General features: G+C 39.3%; 1 protein-coding gene across 1 annotated transcript in view; it reads left to right on the top strand.

The window, feature by feature from the left end:
• Sugct (succinyl-CoA:glutarate-CoA transferase) overlaps window positions 1–21,247 on the top strand; it is a 704,072-nt gene that overhangs the window by 275,336 nt on the left and 407,489 nt on the right. Inside the window, exons 10-11 of the mRNA XM_057787829.1 lie at window positions 363–434; window positions 13,196–13,293. Coding sequence (XP_057643812.1) covers window positions 363–434; window positions 13,196–13,293 — 170 coding nt within the window. The remainder of the gene's footprint in view (window positions 1–362; window positions 435–13,195; window positions 13,294–21,247) is intronic.

Here is a 21,247-nt window from a genome sequence, read left to right as displayed (position 1 = left end):
AATGGAAACCAAAAAAAAAAAAAACAAAAAAAACCCCAAAACTTTGAAATATCAAAAGTCAATTTACAGTGTGATGAGGGTAGAATTTCCAGTCATGAAACAGTAGCCTTGCATTTCCTTACATTGTCACTGTTTCTCATGTTGTAGAAGGTAGAAGTGGTGTCAGGAAGAAGCTCATCAGTCTTAAATGAAAAAATGCAGTTATAAGATAACAGATGTGCACTTGGTTGCTATTGAATTGATGGACAGCATCATTTAAGTATATTAAGTTTCCAATATAGGATTATCAGGAATTTAAGCTATCTGATTTTGCCCATGTACAGACATACACTTACATATGTATTTCTTGTATTTTTTTAAAGGCTTTTAAAACCAAGGACGGCTATCTTGTCATTGGAGCAGGAAATAACCAACAGTTTGCTGTTGTCTGCAAGGTAATCCATAATCACCAGAATGTGTGGATGGCAGGATCAGCTGTTCATTTTGTACAAACTGAGGGAGAGTTCAACTTTGCCTGATAGTGTTGCTCAGCTATAACTACTTCAGTTTCCTGTGTTAGCTCCTGAGAGTACACTACTTGATGCAAATGGTGAGAAGTAGGTCTGGTAGACACTCCCCTTTCTTCTTTGTTTCCTTCCTTCCTTCCTTTCATTCTTTTTTGCGTTTTGTATGTGTGCATCCAAGGTAAGTATGTGGAGGTATCCTGTTGCCTTGTGTGTTCTGGAGAATTTTTGTTGTTGCTTTCGTTGTTGTTGCTTTCGTTGTTGTTGTTTTGTTTTGCTGTAGTATCTCACTTAAATAAAAAGTTATAACTTAAAAATTTCTCAATTAAAAAATTTAAATTTTAATTAAAATATAACTGTATCATTACTTTTTTCTCCCTCCAACCCTTCTCAGTCCCTCTCAAATTTATGGCTTTTTTTCTTCTTCTTCTTACTATTTTCTTATTATTGTTATGTATATATTATATATATAACTATATATATATACATACATATGTTATATACATAACTTTTCTCAGCTTTAGAGGGATTTTTGGTCCTGGAACTTTTTTTCCTTTCCACTCTGCATCCCCAATCCCTCCCTTTTCTTTATATCATATTTAATTAGCCCATATATAATTGAAGTGTTTGCAAATTAGCCTTATATTGTGCTAGCAATTTTAAGGCTTTCTTCAGTTGCCTTTGTTTAATGCATAGATTTCTGTGAAATTCATGCTTAAATATTTTAGAAGTTAGAGTTATATTCGAAATGTTTCTAAAGCTTTGAAATACTTGAGTCAATTTAGGTTAGGAATATGCCAAATTTTCAACATTGCCTGGACAGTTTTTAATGTTTTCATCTTTTCTCTCAATTTTAGATCTTCTGTTTTAAGACTTTTTAAAAAGTAAAGTACAGAATTTTATAAATTTCTAAACATCACATTCACTAGTTTAAATCCATGAAATATAAGCTAGTTAAAATATATTTGTTTTTATTTCTATTTTTCTTGCATATAGACAAATGTTTCGCCTATAAAATCCTTTTTCCTGATTGCAAGAGGATTAGATTTTTACCAACTCTGTGACCGTAAGCTTCTTGTCTTATTAAGGATTCCTGAACTCCTTAATAAGGAATCACTTTTATTATAGTATTTAATTTATTATGTACAAGAGTTATTTATCATGATCCCTCTTTTGTTTGAGAGGTTATCAAACAAGGAAAGCTAAAAACCACAGCAAAGAGGTGGGCATACCATAGGAAAGGTGACAAGTGGTGACAGTTCCTGACTCCCAGTGCATCGCTGTGGTGGGAGGGATCATAGGAAAAGTAAAAGTGGCCATGGTTCTGACTGCAGGAAGGGCTGGCATCGCTGAGGGTGGAAGGAGGGAAGCTTTTATAATAGTGACTCAGGGAGTGTAGAAAAAATTGATTCAAACATTTGATCTGGGATCAAAGAATCTTTAGTATAAATGGTCAGCTTTAAAAATATGAACCATACGGGAACTGTTGCCTGTGAGGTCATTTACGTACTCAGCTACAGAGATGGAGGCTGCAGCTCTACTCTAAACAACTACAGATTTGCCTTCTGTGCCATATGTTCAGAGTTGCTCTCTCTCTCTCTCTCCCTCCCTCTCTCCCTGTTCCTCTCCTTCTCCCTCTCTCCCCAGGTTGACATGTTCTTTATTATTTACTTTGTTTTTTAATTTTTGATTCATTACTGCTGATTACTTTGAAATGTTTAAATGTCTTCATAAATATCTATAAGAACACTTTTTGGAAAAGACTTCCATTTCAAAGCAGAATATTTGCCACACATTTTAGTACTAAAATATGACTTATTGTTATGATATGCTTGCACATTGCTTCAAAAGGGAAACTGTCATAGGCCTTAGATAATGGCATACTTGACTTTGATTTTCCCATATGTGAGTTAGAAATGATAATCCCTGCTATGAGCCATCAAAGCAGTGCCTGTGGAAATTCTGAGCCCTTGGAGGAAATGTGTGGAGGTTTCGGTGTTATGTAGGTCATTTGCTGGATTTGCTAGTGAGCACTAGAGTTTGATCGACTTTTTCAACCTTTGTAATTTATGTTGTCACATGTAAATTTGAACTACACATCTTTTCATCCTAGTTAAGAAAAATCTTTTGTATTTCTACCTGAGTACAAATTCTCTTTTCTTACCAGTAATGCATGAAGAATAAATGTCTAATTCTATTTCATTCACACTTACCTGTTAGGGATGGGCTTGTGCAAACTGGCCTCACAAAGTGAACCCAAGTCAAATTCTCTAGGAAAGTCACAACAACTCTGCCTCCTAGGAGGGAGGTGGCAACTGTCAGTGAAGTGGAAAGGTAGAATTTGATATACTGGCTGACTAACATGTTTTGAGGAGGAGCCCTATCAGGAAGTCCTTGTTTTTAGGGACCAGAGTCAGAGCAAAAATTCAAGGCTTGGGGTCAGAAACGTACTATTGTATAAAGTGAGTCTTGGTTTATGACAATTTCTATTTTATGCCCCTGAACATGATACAGAAGAACAGGGAAAGTGAGCATATGTAAGCTATTTTAAGCTGATTGATGCCAACATTTATGACTGCTTCTATTTGAAGTATATTGACATACCTTTTACAGTCATTTAGACTGATGCTTTCCTTCACTGGGTGCGGAACGCACTGGTTTTCAACTTCAATATTCATAGAATCTCTGCTATTCACATTGTCAAAGATTTGCCTTTGGTGTGTTTTGAGGTAGGGCACAGGAAACTTCAACTTTAATAAATTCTGTACTTGATTCAGGGGCAGGTGGTCTGGGTACATTATAGCATGATTCATAAGGGCTTTACGAGTCATGCTTTAGTCAGGTAACCACCGGTGAAGTACTCATTCCTTTCTAAGCGTCTGCTTCCGTCTGTGTAAAATGTATATTGTAATATATAACTATTCCAACATGTAGGTTGTGGCGATCATGAGGGTTAGCTACATAAGCAAAGCACAGCATGCTCTTAGCTCCCAGGAGGCACTGGTTAACTGGCCTCTAAAATTCTGAGTAGGTTAATTCTCATTCTAGGAGAAACACAGATGACACACTTGTCTCTGCCCCTTTCACATAGCCCTGTGTTAAGATCTGCACCCTTAAGACAGGGATTCTGCTTAAAGACTATGAGAAACAGTAGGAGAGTTTAAAGACGATCAGCATTCTAAGTTCTTCTAAGCTGGTAGCATATCTACCAGGTTTTGTGTCCAGGTACCCTGCTTCCTCCATTCAAAGGAGCCAGAAGTCTAAGCCTGAGTACCAGGCTATGAAGTTGAGCTCCACAGTTGTTCCTTATTTCTGTACAAGGAGAATTAAAAGTGAGCTGTGGTCCCCATATACGGAGAGCCTTCATTTTCCCCACCTCTGCACTTTCTTCTGTGCTATTCACTGAGCTACCCCAGCAGAACAGAAGGCAGAGGCCACATATGAGGAAGAACCTTTTCTTCATGGCTCAGCTCAGATAAAGGAGTGAAACTGATGCTGTTGACCTGTGGTCTGCCTCCTGAATTAAGAGTGCACTGAAATAATTAAAGAGAAAGGCTGCAGAGAGCAGGGCTGCGGAGAGCAGGGCTGCAGAGAACACTGCATAGAGCAGGGTTGCAGAGAGCAGGGCTGCAGAGAGCGGGCTGCAGAGAGCGGGCTGCAGAGAGCAGGGCTACAGAGAACATGGCTGCAGAGTTCAGGGCTATAGAGAGCACTGCAGAGTTCAGGGCTGCAGAGAGCAGAGGTGTAGAGAGCAGGGCTGCAGAGAGCAGGACTGTAGAGAGAGGGCTTCAGAGGGACTGAGATGAGCAGGATAGCAGAGAGCAGGGCTGCAGAGAGGATTGCACAGAACATGGCTGCAGAGAGCATGGGTCCAGAGAGCAGGGCTGCAGAGAACTAGGCTGCAGAGAGCATGGCTGTAGGTAGAACTGTAGAGAAAGACTATAAAGAGAAAGATTGCAAAGAGAGAAAGTGTCTTTGAAGTAGTTTGTGAATTTCTGGGCTTGCACATGTGCTGCATCTATATCTAATCCAAATTACTCCACCAAGCATGCTGAGAGTGGAATTAACAGACATCTTCATACCAGGTTATAGTGTGACTATTATGTGGGTCACGTGCAAGACAGATTCTAATGGTACTCCAAAGGCTTGTAAATTGAACCAATATTATATTCAAAATATTGAAAAGTGTGATGAAACTTTCAGCTTAGGCCTAAGCAGGTCAACTTCTAAAAACAGTAGCATCAATAAGACTCTGTAGAATTTAAGCAAGAATGGAAGTTGTATTTTAATTATTTTTATTTATGTGTATGTGTATATAGCTTCTTATCTCTAAGTGCACCAGGTACATGTAGGTGCCAAAAGAGGTCAGAAAAGGGCATCAGAACCTCTGGAATTGGATTTACAGGTATTTGTGAGCCTTTTGATGCTAGTCCTGGGAACCAAACTTAGGTCTTCTGTGAGACAGCAAGTACTCCTAACCCCCGAATAATCTCTCCAGCCCTGACTCAGAAGTTTTTAGTACAACATTTAAAATGCCTGGGATTCTATCCAAAATTATTCAAATTATGAAGAATCTGAACTTTCACACGGAAAAACAAATATAAGTATATGTCAATATCAGGACAACACAGATATAGCAATTATTTCACAAGGAATATAACACAATTGTCTAAAAATTCTTATATAAGCATTATAAATTGCCCGATGGTGCATGCATTTAATCCCAGTACTAGAGGCAGAGGCAGGTGGATCTCTGAGTTCAAGGCCAACCTGGTCTACAGAGTGAGTTCCAAGACAGCTAAGGTCACACAAAGAAAACCTGTCTTAAAAACAACAGCAAAACAAAAACAACAGCAACAGCAAAAGAAGCATTATAGGCACTGTAAGTAAATGAGAAGGTAGAAGTTTTTAGCAAAGACATTGAAGATATGAAGAGCCAAATGGGTGTAGTTCCATTTGCATGGCTTTGTTGGGAGTGGTAAGTCATGCAACTGAGGCTCAGCTGTCTACCAGAAAGACTGTTTCTGCATAAGTGAGGAATTACGCTGGGGGAAAGACATGCAGATGCTCTCCACTGCTCTAACCCCTGATTTGTCAGGAAAAGGACAAAGGTGTTGGCATGCTATTTGGCATCTGGTAGGCTACAAGAATTAAGAGTTTAAATTGTGTCTGTGCTAAGGAACATTTCCTGGAATGCAAAAACTTGTAACTTGTAACCAGTGGGAAGAATCAGACAGTGAAGAGAAACAAAATGAGGTAAAACATACAGAAGATACCTCTGAAGTATTTTTATTACTAGTTTCATAACAGACCAGTAAAAGAAACCCTATTATTTATAGAACACTCAGCGTCTGAGCTGCTTGAATTAAAAATTACATCTATCTGTCCATCTGTCTGTCTATCATCTATCTATCTATCTATCTATCTATCTATCTATCTATCTATCTATCTATCTATCTATCTATCATTGTTGTTGTTGTTGTTATTAGACAGGGTTTCTCCTTGTAGTCATGGCTATTCTGGAACTCTGTAGATCATGCTGGTCTCAAACTCAGAGATCCGCCTGCCTCTACTTCTTAAGTGCTGGGATTAAAGACGTGTGCCACAGGCTCATCAAAGACTTTTAAACAGTGAGTCTCTCACAGCCTGGCTTGTGATGCCAGATGGGGGTGGATTGGATTATTCTGAGTTCAGTGAAAGTGGAGAATTGAGTAATGTAACTTCTCCTCCCTGCTTAAGACAAAAAAATGAGGAAAACTAAGAAAATAAGTTTTTGATGGACTGGCTCATAGGAGTAATTAGGGTATTTGGTTATTTTCAGCTAAGAGTCCCATGGATATCACGGACTAAACATCAAGTGGAGAAAAGGCAAGAGAATGAGACATGAGAGAGACCACGTCTGATGTCCAGTACATTGAGCTGGATAGGACTGTGTGTTCAAGGGAGCTAAGAAAGAGACTGATTTGGTAGGGACCTCAAAGCTAGTGTGGAGCTTTGGTGTCTTTGCCAAACTCCATGGTGAGATGTGATCTTTATGAATTAGGAAAGGCTTTGGCAGATGGAAATATTTAGACAACCATGTAAGTCGATTTCCAGAAGTTATAAAACAACCAAAAGGGGACGATAAAAGGCAGTAGACATGTCACTTAAAGGTAAGTGTGGCAAGGTTTGTGTCAAGTCAGAGTTTCTAAGGAAAAAATTGACAGAAAACAAAAACTATGGCACTGAGGTTCTGGAAGGCTTTAAGATCTGAGCAACAGTTTACAGAAGACATAAATAATAAAATAGCACAGGTCAAAAAGATTAAGCTTAACCAAGAACTGAAGAATTGGTTTTGAGTATGCAGCAGTGCACATTTCTCCCTTGCAATAAGATAAGTTAAGGGTGACGATTGTTTACCCAACCCAGGCCTTTTCAAGTATGGCCATTTGATTAGGCAAGAGCCAGTGTGGGCCCACAGCCTGTCGGTGCTGAGAAGCCTCTTCTAAAGGTTAGCATGGCATGCTGAAGCATGACCATGACCCCACTGAGCCTGAGGTGTCAAGTTGCTCCCACCAAGAATATCAGGGGAGGGGAGATATGCAGTAGTAGGGTTCCAGGTGAGGAGTCTGCCTGGTGTATAACAAAGACCTGTGGGGTGCGGATGACTAGATAGAGCAGGATTTTCCGTCTATGGCTGCTGTATCTAGCACTGCTCTTTTACGAAACAAGCAAGTTTTGAGATCTTTTTGTTTTATATTGTATTTTTGTTGTTGTTGGGAATCTTCTTTTCATACTACATAATCTGACCACTATCTCCTCTCCCCCAATGCCTCCTAAATCCTTGCCACACACCCACCCAACTCCGTGCCATTTCTTTCTCTTTAGAAAACAAACAGACAAACCCACCAAACAAGCCATAATAATAAAAAAGAAAAAAAAATAGAATTATACACCCCATACACTCCATAAAAACACAAAATCAGAAAACACTATACAAAAAGAAAGCTAATAAGACAATTTTTTCCCAAACAAAACTATAGGAGACCAAAAGTCTTAAAAGATATTGAATTCGTTTTTTGTTTGTTTGTTTGTTTGTTTTTCTGTTGGTCATCTCCTGTTGTGGGTGAGGCCCACCTTTAAGTGTGGTTAATCTAGGCAGTGAGACTCCATTGGAGAACTAAGTTTTTCTTTCAAGCAGATGTAAGTTGGATACAGCTCCTGGATTAGGGATGGGAGCTCATGGTCACTTCTTCCTCTCTGCTCTGGGAATCTCTCTGGCTTGAACTTGTACAGGTCCCATGCATGCTGCCACAGGCTTTGTGGATTTTTGTATGTATCTGTCCTGTGGTGTCTGGAAGGCACTGTTTTCTTGGAGTCCCCCATCCTCTCTGGCTCTTACACCCTTTCTCTCTCCTCTTCTACATAGTTCTCAGAGCCTTGAGGGAGGGGTTTGATGAAGACATCCCATTTAGAACTTAGTGTTCCAAAATCTCTACACATTGTCTAGTTGTGGTTATATTGGATTTTCTTACTTTTGGATTTTTATTATTATGGCTTGTTCCTGTATTTATTACTTTTTTCATATATACAATTTTCATTTGTTTTTTCTTTTTTAGAAAATGGATTTTTTCTCATAATATATCCTGGTTATGATTTCCTCCCCTCTATTCCTCCCAGCTCGTCCCATCTTTCATTCTATCTGGACTCACACTCTTTCTGTCCCTCATTAGAAAACAAATGGGCTTCTATGGGACAGTAGTAAAATATAACAAGATAAGACAAAACCCAACATACTGGAATTGAATAACAATAATAATAATAATAAATAAACAGAAGAAAAGAGTCCAAGCAGAGACTCATTCATTCATACACTCAGGAATCCCACAAAAACACGAAACTGGAAGCCACAATAGATACACAAAGATTCCATAGGGTAAAAAGCGGGAAGAAAAAGAATTACACTGAAAAAATTAATATGATGAAAATTTAAAAAGAGCCCTGACACAACATTATGAGACAAGGACTCTTTAAAGATGCCACTGATGTCATTTTCTGTTGTCTGTCTACTGCTGAGCTTGCAGCCTACCTTTAAGAGGAGTTTCTGCACTGAGACTCTTTTCTAATGTTTCTTTTTTTGTATCTCCTTAGCCAGGAACATGTGACATCTGGAATAGATGACAGTACACCTTTACAGGTTCTGCCCATCTTCTTTAAAATGTTTCTTTGTACAATTAGAAGCTTTGATTTTTCTTATTGATTTAGGAAAGTGTCAAGATGAACATTAAAACAGAGTTTGAACAAAGATGTCATTGAAGGAAGAAAAAGATAAGCAAGAACCAGAGGTTGGATGAAAACCCTAATGCCAGGGCCAGGTTACTATTCTATTAATTGTTGACCAGGGAGGCCCCTGAGGCTCTAGAAACCATAAAGGCTATTACCACCACTATCAATTATGGGCTCAAACCAGGTGACAAGTCCATGTTGTTGAAGACACTGCTTCCTTTGCAACAGGGCATGGAGAGATCAAGTTGAGACCAAGCTGAACCCTCTCACCTGCTTACTGGCTTTCCTTAGTGCCAGGAAGAACTGTGTAAGCTACTAAGGGAGAATTGTTGCCAATGGTCCTGTTCAGCATTGACCTTGTTTGCTGTGGTCCCAACTTGCCTGATATGATATGCCTGCAGGTGCAGACATGACAAGCTACTATGGTCCAATATGTTGCTTTCTGATCAGAAGGAAAAGTCAAATGCCAGTGGCTTGGAAGGTCACTGCTATTATTATATAAATAATTATGGAATTACTATCAAATAGCATCCCAATTATTTATACTTAGGTTCGTAGATTGCTACAGCTACGGTCCTAGGGGGACACTTATTTTTCAGCAGTTGGTATACTGAAAGACTGGTCAAGTTCCTAAAATTTAGTGACAGTCACTGTGGTAGTAGTGATGCATATTTAGTCATAGATGGATAAAATTGATCAGGCATGTGTATCACTATCTTCAAGGAAGAGGAAGCAGTTCAGAAGATAGAGCAGAAAGAACCTGAGAAACAGAGCTGTCATTCTTAACCTTCTTAAAGCTGTGACCCTTTAGTATAGTTCCTCAGGTTGCGGTGACCCCCCCCCCATCATAAAATTATTGTGTTGCTACTTCATAACTGCAGTTTTGCTATTCTTGTGAATTGTATGTAAATATATGATATGCAGGACATCTGATATGCAACCTCCAAGGGGGCTGTGACCCACAGGTTGAGGACTGCTGAACTAGAGGAAGAATGTTATGTAGCAGTTTCCTCCATAATGAAGTATTATTTCCTTGGCGGAGGAGGAAGCCTTATAAGAGTCAGAAATTAAACAAATCATACAAGGCACAGAGAGTGATTGAAACTTAAAGACTCAAGAAGTCAATGAGAGATATAATATTCATAGGCATCTCCCCAGTGTCATATAAATAATAACAATTACTGGAGTTGAGAGACTCTTCAACCAGATGAACTACTTGCATACCATGTAGGAAGTTCTGGAGACAGAGTCTTTCTATATTATTGGTCTATGTCATGGTAGACTTCTTGGCAATACAGTCACCCATGGTCTTAAAGTAACTTCTTATCGATCTATATGTTTTTATATGTACCCCTAGTGAGCCTATTAGTTCATAAACTAGATTTCTGTGGAATCATTTCTTTAATTTGTTGTGGGTGACCTAGCTGGAATGAATAAGCCCCTAAATAATTTGTCTGTCTTTTACCCAGTACTGGCTCTTGGAGGCTACAAATCCAACATCCTAGGCTAGAGATACCAGCTAAGGCAAGACTGTTTATGGGGCAACCAATCACACTGATGGTTAGATTTGAAACCTGCTTCCCAGGAGAGGATTCATTCCTGGCACTGTAAATATGGTTAAAAATCATTACTAGGGAAGTTATAGATTCAAAGCAGAAATCTTTTGATTTGTTTTGTTAGTAGTCCAGTTACCAAACCACCACTTTCTAAATATTTATGTTTATACCCATAGATTGACCCTGCTTTCAGTTTTGGGCAGAAGAGATTTTGACTGCAATGGGTGGTGACTGATGCAGAAACACCATCTGCTCAAAGTGCAGAGAGTGATTATGAGTGCTTAGCCATAGAAGAAGTAGACTGTTCCATGCCAAAGTTCAGGGAACAGTACAGAAGAGGGAGAGGATAGAGTGTGTGAGCCTGAGGATGGGGAGAGTGCTGTGAGAAGCTATCTTCTGGACATGACCTAGTGCACACAGACTAGCTCACAGCAGCCCTGGTTACCTACAGAAGACCTGTACAAAATCAGTCCAGTCAACAATTCTGGAACAGGAAGGAGGCTTCTGAGGCCCTATTCCTAACTAAGGAGTTAAAGTCAGTTTGTGACTACTGGGACAAGGATTACTTTTCTTAGAAGAGTGGTCACCGGAACATTGTCCACCCTTTGGATGATCCCACACCCACTAGTAAAGTGCTGACACTAATTAGGCTCAGTGGGTTATATGAAAAATGAAGAGCCTGGAGGTCTGCAGGAGATAGGGTAGAAGAGGGAACTAGAGGGAGGTACGGGAGAATGGATATAATTAAAATGCATTGTAGAGATCCGTAAAATTTTCAAAGAATATTACAGATGTAAAAACAAATTGCTGGTGATGATGAGAGTGAAAGTAATTAATTCACTGCTGGTAGGAATGTGAGTTAGTCGAGCCAGGCTTTTCTCTAATCATCACACATCAGTTCTGCCCATTCTTAATTTCCTATGAAACAATGACTTCGGTATGTTACATTTTGACTAGATCAACTTCCTTTTAGGATATTTTATTGTGTATGATTTATTTAAGAAGATAATTCATGATTCAGGTCTATGCTCTAACCAGTAAATCCACTTCAAGTATAATGAGACTGGCAGATTAAAATAAGAGAATGGTCAAAGGCACAAAACTAATACGAGATGTCACAAAGAGAGCTAAAGTGGGGCTGTCATGGAAGTGACTGCATGTTTCCATCTCAAACCTTTTTGTAGCAAGTCCCTGTCCGAGGGATGACCTAGCACCTGCACTAGCAGAGGGGATATTGAGTGGTCTGAACTTGCTATTGTTGACTTTTGTCTTATCTAAAAGCCATGTTATAATAATTCTTTTTAAGAGCATTTACTTATTCCTTAGGAATGCATGTGTGTGTGTGTATGCACCACAACATAGGTGTCCAGGTTGTAGCACAGCTGTTCCAGCACCCAGCACCCACAGAATAGTTCCCTTCACTGCCCTTGGCACTGTCTGTCTAGACAACCAACAGAGCTGAGGAAAGATGTGAAATTACATAGGCCTACAATTTTGCATAATGTTTGAAAAACAAAAAGTCCAGTAAGTCAAAAGCAGAGGACACATGGGCACCCAAGACCCCTGGAACAGTCACCCAGTGTCTTTATGTAGCTGACAGTAGCATGCTTTATATGCAGCCTGACTTGCAAATTAGGCATATTACTGTTACTATTACAAAGGGAGGAACCTGGTTGTTTTGAAGACTCAGTCTTCAGAAGGAGGTTTGTGACTAAGACAGGCATTGAGACCAATTCTGGGATCAGGTGTAGTGTCAGGGAGGCTCTAGAAAGGCACTGTATTCAGTGTCACTCTTTAAAATCCTGCAGAGCAGCGCTGCCTTTGAGAAATGTAAGTGGCAGATGTGAGAGAGGACCCACAGCACCGGGCTGGTCTTTGACTCTGGAGAATCTTCCCGCTTCTCTCTTCTCTGTAAGATGATTAGTGGATTGATTTTATTTAAACTATGGGAAACAGGTGAAACCATTAAGTGTTTACATTGAAAGCAAACACATTAATAAAGCAAGTAAGGTTTTCTTTAGGGCACCTGCTTGCCTCCAGCCCATACACGCTCTTTTTGACTTTCCAATATAACTACCAAACTCTGTCTCCGCACATTCTTTCAGATTTTTCCTTTCAAATCTACTTGGTACCATCACTATGGTTTTGTTAAAACTACATGACATCCAAAGAGATTTGCTACCTTAGATTTTCCCTTTGGTGAGAAATAGGGGAGGATGAAGTGTATTACAGCCTTCCTAGTCAGGGTGACAAACTAAAGAAGAATAGTGACATGCCTGTAGAAAGATGCTTAATTTGATGTTGTTTGAACAGTTAGAATTTGGACAAATAGATATGCTTCCCTTTATTTTTGCACCGTATACAATATTCTGAATAAGACTATTGGGATAGATTATATATTTTTGTTGACATGTGGAACAAATAGTTCTGTACCCCTAAGATATATGTTGACTGTGGGTTTTAAATAAATGAATGTAGGTACTTAACTTAAGGCTTTTGTTGTTAGAACTGGGCTAGTTTTATCTAGTTTTAGAACTTTGTTCATGTTCCTCTAGATAAGACTTTTTCTGAGGATTTGATATCTTGTCTCTATTCATAAATATATGACATTATGGACATCTGATAATTTCTGTGTTCTTCTGTATGCATGCATACAAATATATGCATAAATATAGTAAAGCACTCTCATAAAATTAACTCAGAAGACTCATGCACCAGTATGATCCCATCAGTTGTATGTTGCTGCTTCCAGCCCCTGTAGAGCGGTGTGAAGACAAGAAAAGAAGGGAGAGGCAGATCTTGAATTCTGCGACAAACCAGGACCTAAAGGTGTGAAAAATTTGGGAATTATACCATTTTTTTTCCTTTTAGGTCTTGAATTTGCCAGAGTTGATTGATGATCCCAAGTATAAAACGAACCATCTTCGGGTGCGGAATAGAAAAGAGCTTGTTAAAATCCTATCTGCACGGTAAGCTTGGACCCAATGTCTAAACCAATTATGTGATTCTCATTGTGAGAGGCTTTGAGGACCCTTTTGATCTTTATATCAGTTTGTAATTCTCTTCATTTCCTAAACTGGTTAATGAAAAGACATCTTAAAATAGTTTGTTGTTGTTATAAACAAAACATTGGAAAGCAATCTGAAAGCATTTAAATACCAACTCCTAACAATGGCATAAACAAAGTCACAGTGACTTCAACTAGGTTGCTTCTTTGTGGTATATAACTGGATTTAGCATATTATAAACTTCTAACAATAGGCACAGCAAGAATTTAATATTAATTGTAGTTTCACTGTGTTAAATGCTCTGTATATCACTCATTTACCCTTTGATCATCCTGTGACGTAGGTGCTATTGTTCCTATTTTACAGATAAGTAAACCCAAATATGTGAAGATGATACTGAGTTCATTAGATTTTCTGAGCCCTTGAATGAGTTTCTGTGATGGAAAATGCTAGCTTAAGTAACAAGTCATTAAAGAATTCTATTAACTGAGTGTTTGATTTCTAAAATCAATTCATGTTAGGTTATATTTTTGGAAAACACAAACCAACTTTTGAATTTTGTATGAAAAGGTAACCTTACTCTTCTATCCCTTTGCTTGCTTCTTTGCTTGCTAAATTTCTCAGGCTGTAGGAAGTCTTTGTGGGTCTTGTGACTCCAAATGCCTACATGTGTTGTCATCCAGTGCTGAAGACTGGCTTTCGTCATGCCAGTGTCTTAAGACTTTGTTCAAATGCCCATGTGATTTCTTGTAATCGAAACCAATTCTTAGAAAGTAAAAACATGCTTGCAATACTTTTATTTCTTTGTCTTGAAGTCTGAGATCTTTCCATGAAACTCTGGATATCCGTTTACCAATTTGTTCTTCCTGGATTTTAAACACTTCTCTACACTCTATCTCTTCCGTGTGTCATGTGATCTTTGTGTCAATGAAGGGTCTGTGTGTGGGAATAATTCACACTGAGTATGAGGATGAAAAATGGGTGCCACTTTCTTTATCAATAGTTAAGTATAATTCTGATTCTACTGCAAAGATTCACAGCCCTGAATGATTAACCTTTCTCCACATGAAAATTACCCATTCATTTCTACATTTTGCCCCTTTGTCTCTTAAGCATTTTTAATTCATTTAATTCATTGATAGGATTTTTTCTTTCACACCATGGTTACCAAATCTCAATAATAGGGACTTGTGAGAACCTTATCAAAAGCTCTTTGATGAACCAAAAAGTCATGTCCCTGCTGTGAGAAGAGTAGAGCCCAAGAAAAATAAACCCAGGCTGATACAACTATCATCTTGTTATTCAATTGCCAGCATTTTGATAGCACCAAGACGTACAAATTTAGGATTTACTGTACCCTGAATCTTTGATTCCTTGATTAAGTCAGTTACAGAATTTGACTGTTGAAAGTCTTTAAGTAGACTTTGTTATAGATAAAAACTATTTCTTTTGAGGGAAATAAAGTAGCATTTCACCTTTCTATACACTAACATTCACATGTAGAAATTTAAGCATTTTGAGCTCAAAGTGCCATTGTTTTCCACACAGATTCAAGAAAGAATAAGGAAGCATGTTGAAAGAATGGGCCCAGAGAGGAGTTTTGGAGATTCTTAACTTAGGGTCCTCATTTTTTTTTTTTTTTTTGTATTACCTTACAATTTTCTTTACTTTTCAGTACTTCCAATATCTTCTTACCCAGGGTATGTCAGATAGTGAGGAACAGGGAAGAGTAGCATATTTATTCATTCCTGCCTACACATACCCCCCTTTTCCCTCTGAGCAAGTACCACTGGATACATTACTATTTAGTGGTTAGCTTTCAGAACCTTACCAATGACTTGAATTTGGCATTCTCATAATATGATCTGCATTTTTTCCAGTATTATAAAACTTCAGTGGTTTTCCACAAATTACAGGCCTAAGACTAGAATGCTCAGTTTGAAATCTAGGGTCCTGCATAGTCTGACATCACCAAAATTTCCTGAAGTTTCCCAATATATTTCAGTGGGAGCCTGCCTCTGGGTACATGCCCACCTTGTATCTTCTGTCTTATTTCCAGAATTAAGGAAGGAGGTGAAAAGTAGATCAAACTTTGAAAATAAAGACAGACTTTAGAAGCAGATTGATGCTCAGATTGTGAAATAAGGGGATTTTGTATTTTTGGCAGGGGATTATAAGACGGGTTTGCCCAGCAGCAACTTGTGTTTTCTATCTAACCTGAAGTGTCAAAGGGCAATCTTTACTTGGCAGAAAGTTCAAAGTATTCCAGTAATACTGCACCAGGAAAACTTCCTTTTTTTTCAGCGGAGAGGGTTTCCACAGTTTATGTGTGTCTGTTATAGGAACCTTAATCAGGGCTCTGTTGAGGACATTAAGGAAAAGCTGTTTCCATCTAGTCAACAGAATGGGGACTTCCTCTGGCCTGAAGGGAGAGCACCTAGTAGTCTAAGATACACAAAGGTAAGAGGTAATCCAGCAGGGCCAATAAATCACCTAGTTAAGGAACTACCCCCCAAGAAGGCAGGTTCAGCTCATATCATGCTAAAGAGATGAAAGGGATAATATCCTCTTAATGAGATCATATGCTTTTTCTGCCCAGAGTCCTGGTTTGCTGTGCAGTTGCCCCCGAGCCACTCTGAAACTCTGCTATGTGTAAGACCCGACTCAGAAAAGCTCTATTGTTCCTTTCTCTCTCTCTCTTTTTTCTTTTGGAGACAGTCCAGGACCTAAGTTAACTTTTTCTCATACTTTGGGCTTTTCATTCTTTCTCTTAAGCTACCTCCCTTTTGTCACATGGTTGCTTGCTGAACCCCGAAGTCGTGGCTTTCTTGTTTCCTCTGTTCCATCTCCCTCCTCCAGGCAGTCTCTGAGGTTTACAGCAAGGCTGCCTTGTGGTTTTTCTTTTAAGCACTATTGAAATTGTCCCTGACCTTTCATCTGAATGGTTAACTTCTTTTATTAAAATGAGTAAGAGCCCCGAGAGGGACCCCAGTTTCACTGGTAATCCAGTGTGATACCCCATGCTGGACTCCCCCAAATTTCTTATTCACTCATTTATGTTTACAAGTTGAATACCTACTATATACCTAGGACGGTTCTGAGTGTTAGGAAAATGGCATAAAGAATTAGACAAGATGTGCAGCTCCCAGGATACTTGCCGACTTTCTAGAAGACAATTCTTGTGGTTGCTTTGAGCATATTTTTTCATATAACATTTTCTTTAAGTGTTTTCTCAGAGTTGTTTTGATTTGCATTTTCCTGATAGCTAAGGTCGAACATTTCCTTAACTGTCTTTCAGCCATTTGAGATTCTTCTGTTGAGAATTCTCTGTTTAGTTCTGTACTTCATTTTTTAATTGAGTTCTTTGGAATTTTGATATCTAATTTCTTGAGTTCTTTATATGTTTTGGAGACCAGTCCTCTGTCTGATGTGGGGTTGGTGAAGATCTTTTCCCATTTAGTAGGCCGCCTTTTTGAAATACTAGTCAGAATGGCTAAGATCAAATACACCAATCACGGCCGGGCAGTGGTGGCGCACGCCTTTAATCCCAGCACTTGGGAGGCAGAGGCAGGCGGATCTCTGTGAGTTCGAGACCAGCCTGGTCTACAAGAGCTAGTTCCAGGACAGGCTCCAGAGAAACCCTGTCTCGAAAAACCAAAAAAAAAAAAAAAAAAAAAAAAAACCACCAATCACAGCTTATGCTGGACAGGATGTGGAGTAAGGGGAACACTCCTCCATTGCTGGTGGTAATGCAAACTTGTACAAACTTGGAAATCAGTATGGCGGTTTCTCAGAAAATTGGGAATCAACCTTCCTCAGGACCCATCAATACCAGTCTTGGGCATATACCCAAAAGATGCTCAATCATACTACAAGAACATTTGTTCAACTATGTTCATAGTGGTATTATTTGCAATAACAAGAAGCTGGAAACAACCTAGATGCCCCTCAACTGATGAATAGATAAAGAAAATATGGCACATTTACACATTAGAGTACTACTCAGCAATAAAAAACAATGGCATCTTGAAATTTGCATGCAAATGGATGGAACTAGAAAAAAAATATCCTGAGTGAGGTAAGCTAGACCCAGAAAGATGAACATGGTATGTACTCACTCATAAGTGGATACTAGCTGTAAAGCAAATGATATTGAGCTTATAGTTCATGATATTAGAGAAGCTAAGTAACAATGTGAACCTTAAAAAATACATAGATACACCTGGAAAGGTGAAATAGACAAGATTGCCTGACGAAATTGAGAGCATGGGGGTAAGGGGAGTAGGGAGGGTGGGAGGGGAAGAGGAGAGATAAAGGGGAGGGGGAGGAGAACTTGAGGGAACAGGATAGTTGATATGGAGGAAGAACAGAGATGAGAACAAGGAAAGAGATATTTTGATTGAGGGAGCCATTATAGGGCTAGCAATAAACCTGGTACTAGAGAAACTCCCAGGAATCCACAAGGATGACCCCAGCTAAGACCCTAAGCAATAGAGGAGAGGGTGCCCGAACTGGCCTTGCCTTGTAGTCAGACTGATGACTATCTTAAATATCACCATAGTACCTTCATCTAGCAACTGATGGAAACAGAGGCAGAGGAGCATTGGACTGAGCTCTTAAAGTCCAGTCAAAGAGTGAGAGGAGTGAGAATATGAACAAAGAGGTCAAGACCATGATGGGTTCACCCACTGAAACAGTTTACCTGTGCTAATGGGAGCTCACCAACTCCAGCTGGACAGGGAAGGAAGCAGCATGGGTTAAAACTAGTCCCTCTGAATGTGAGTGACAGTTGTATGGCTGGGACAGACTGCATGGCCACTGGCAGTGTTACCAGGATTTATCCCTACTCCTTGTACTGGCTTTTTTGGAACCTATTCCCTTTGGATGGATGCCCTGCTCAGCCTAGATATAGTAGGGAGGGCCTTGGACATTCCTTAAAACAATGTGCCTTACCCTCTCTGAGAAGTGGATTGGTAGTGGGGTAGGGAGGTAGCTTGAGGGAATTGGAGGAGGGGAGGGAGTAGGAACTGGAATTGGTATGTAAAATAAAAAGTGATAGCTTTTTTTCTTTTTAAAATATAATAAATAAATTTTTTTACTTTAAAAAGTATCACAATAGGAGTACGTTAACCACTTATTGTCTTCTCTTCATATAGTAATATGAATGCTGTGTGTTCTCTAGTGTTTGCTAATCCTTTCTGAAGTGAAAACAAACTTTCGGATCAATAGCTATATTATCATGTCAGCATAGCAGGTTTTTGCCTGTTGTTTGTTATTAAACATTCTAAGTACTTTTCTTCTGTGCTCGTATATATTCTCATCTTTAGAATATGTAAAAATGTGGAGGGATTTCTGAGAATGATTTAGCAGTACAGATAACTTTAAAAATAAACTCTAGGCATGATGGACTCACAAGAAACTCATTTCTTGCACTCAACTTGACACTCCAAACTGAAAGCTGAAGCATTAACAGATTTTTACAAGTGTACGCTCCTCGGCAGACATATGGATTTCCTACTGTGTTTCATAATCTTCCAGGAATTTTCTTCAGCAAAGAGCACTTCCATCTTTGCCACAGTAGGATGCATGTGAAGCCTGTAGAATCAGGAATTCCCTTTGTACACAGTGGAATTCTTAGACTGCTCAGAGGGCCTGCGAGAGGCTTGACTTTGACTCCTTTTGCCCAGTACAGTTGGAGGTTTTCTTTGAGCCCCGGTATCATTTAGCCAGGCTGCTGCCTGCTTTGGTCATCAACTGTTTCTGTAGCCAGCACACACAGTTCCCTCCTGGGCTCTCAGGTGTTCCTAGTCCCCAACTGCGCCTGCCAGCAAATCTTTCTTTTTCTTTTTGTAATGTGGAAGACTTTCCCCTTGAGCTTGCCATTTTATCCTGAGTGTTGCAGAAACTCTGTTTACCCAGCTGCTAATGTTGAGCACCAGGTAAAGCTAAAACATATTAAACCTTAGCAAAAACACAAAGTACAAGTAACAGATTTGTCCAGGTTCTGCCAAACGTATGTCATCTTTACGATGCTAAGGAGCAACAAATTCTTAGCTTCTTGTGAGTAGCGCACTGGACCAGCGTTTTTGTAAGAGTGGGGATCTCAAAAGTGAAAGTCCTCACGTGTGTTCAGTCTAAGAAAAGAAGGATAAAGATGATGTGTTTTTGCTTGGGGAGAAATACCAGGAAGTCATACGATGAAGAAGGAAAGGAGAACAATGGAGGACATAGAAATAAGATTCATGACATTCCCTGCCTCCTTCCCTGCTTACCGTTTTTTAGCCTTTGTCTAGATTCCCTGGTTCAGCAGATGGGATGGGATGTGAAGCCTGGACTCCTCAGCAGTGCCTGGTCTAATTAAGAATGCAAATACATAAAGCAGTAAACGAAATAAATGCTAGCAGTGTGTGACTGGTGCTAGAGTGGCCAAAGAGCCGTGGAACCTGGAGAAGGAACTAGTGCTTTAGCCTAGGTAAGCCAGGGAAGGCTTCCTGGAGGCAGTTTCACTTGCATATATCTTGAAGGACAGATGGAATTAAGTGGAGGAAGAACAGGTTATTTTTAAAAGCAGAAATAATTACTTGAGCTAATTTTAAAGACTCAAAAATCCCTAAGGGCCAGGCGGTGGTGGTGCATGCCTTTAATCCCAGCACTCGGGAGGCAGAGGCAGGCAGATCTCTCTGAGTTCAAGGCCAGCCTGGTCTATAAGAACTAGTTCCAGGACAGGCTCCAAAGCTACAGAGAATCCCTGTCTCAAAAAAAAAAGTCCCTGATACAGTCCACAAAGTCATCGCTAAAAGCTATACAGCTTCCTCATGAACAATAGCAACAGACTGCACAATTCTCTTGAGATAATTTATTAATATAAGCAGTTGTCACTGGCTGACTTGACCTCTTAAATGAAGTCTCAGGTATATGGTTGTGAGTTTACATAATTTTAGAGTTTACTGTAGTGAATCATTGTGAGACTAAATATTCTATTTCAGAGATTTCTTAAAAGCGGTGATAAATGTGATTGGAATTGAATTAAGAATTTATTTAAAAAACTCTTTCTCTACTCTGACATCACATCATTCTAACAGATATGTACAAAATTTTTGAGACTTGAACCTGAAACATGTATTCAGTGTTAAAGGAGGGACTATAAGTTCAAAGGTACCTGACTTAATATTAATTTAATAGTACAAAACAAAACAAACAACCCTGACATTTTGTGTGAGGTCCATCATCCTATGGCAGGTAAGGAGTAAGGTCTTCAGAGGCCAGGAGGTTGGAGGTTCTGAGAAGTCACAGGTAGATACCACAGACCTTATTCACTTAGACCACAAACCCTGTTTGCTTGTGGGGCTATAAGGCCGATAGAGGGACCCAGACACATGCTGACTCACATGAACCATGCACAGTTAGGCAGCACACAAGCCTACAGAAAGACATAGGCAGGCTGGCAAGGGCAGACCCTAAGACAAAATCTTGATTGGGATATTATTTATAGTATTATTGTTATGATTCAATTTGGTTCTAGCAAAGTAAAGTGAGATTTCAATTAGCCTGGGCCTTTTAGCTAGAAAATTTATTTATGGATAACTTCAAAAAAATTAAAGTAGCTCTCAGGACTTAGAAATACATTTAGCTTTGTACTCTTTTACTAATGAGGCTATTAATAGGGCCCAGCGTTTTTGAAACCCTTTAAAGTGGCTCTTCAGAGCCCCTGGTCCATTCCCTTTAAAGAGACACTTGTTCCTTAGCATGGGTGATGAATTTGGAGGCCTGAGCACTTCCTTTGTTGCTCCCTATGTTTAGAGCTATCTTTGCTTAGGAATGAAATACTTCAGTGTGTCCTTTAGTTGCTGTGCTGGGTTGAGTCTGTCCTAGCTTGTTTTCCAACTGTTGTGATAGAACATTCTGACCAAAAGCA

This window comes from Chionomys nivalis, chromosome 13 (assembly GCF_950005125.1).
Source record: "Chionomys nivalis chromosome 13, mChiNiv1.1, whole genome shotgun sequence".
Lineage (NCBI taxonomy): Eukaryota > Metazoa > Chordata > Mammalia > Rodentia > Cricetidae > Chionomys > Chionomys nivalis.
The sequence above is the reverse complement of the archived record's forward strand: the minus strand, read 5'-3'. Positions and strand labels throughout refer to the sequence as shown.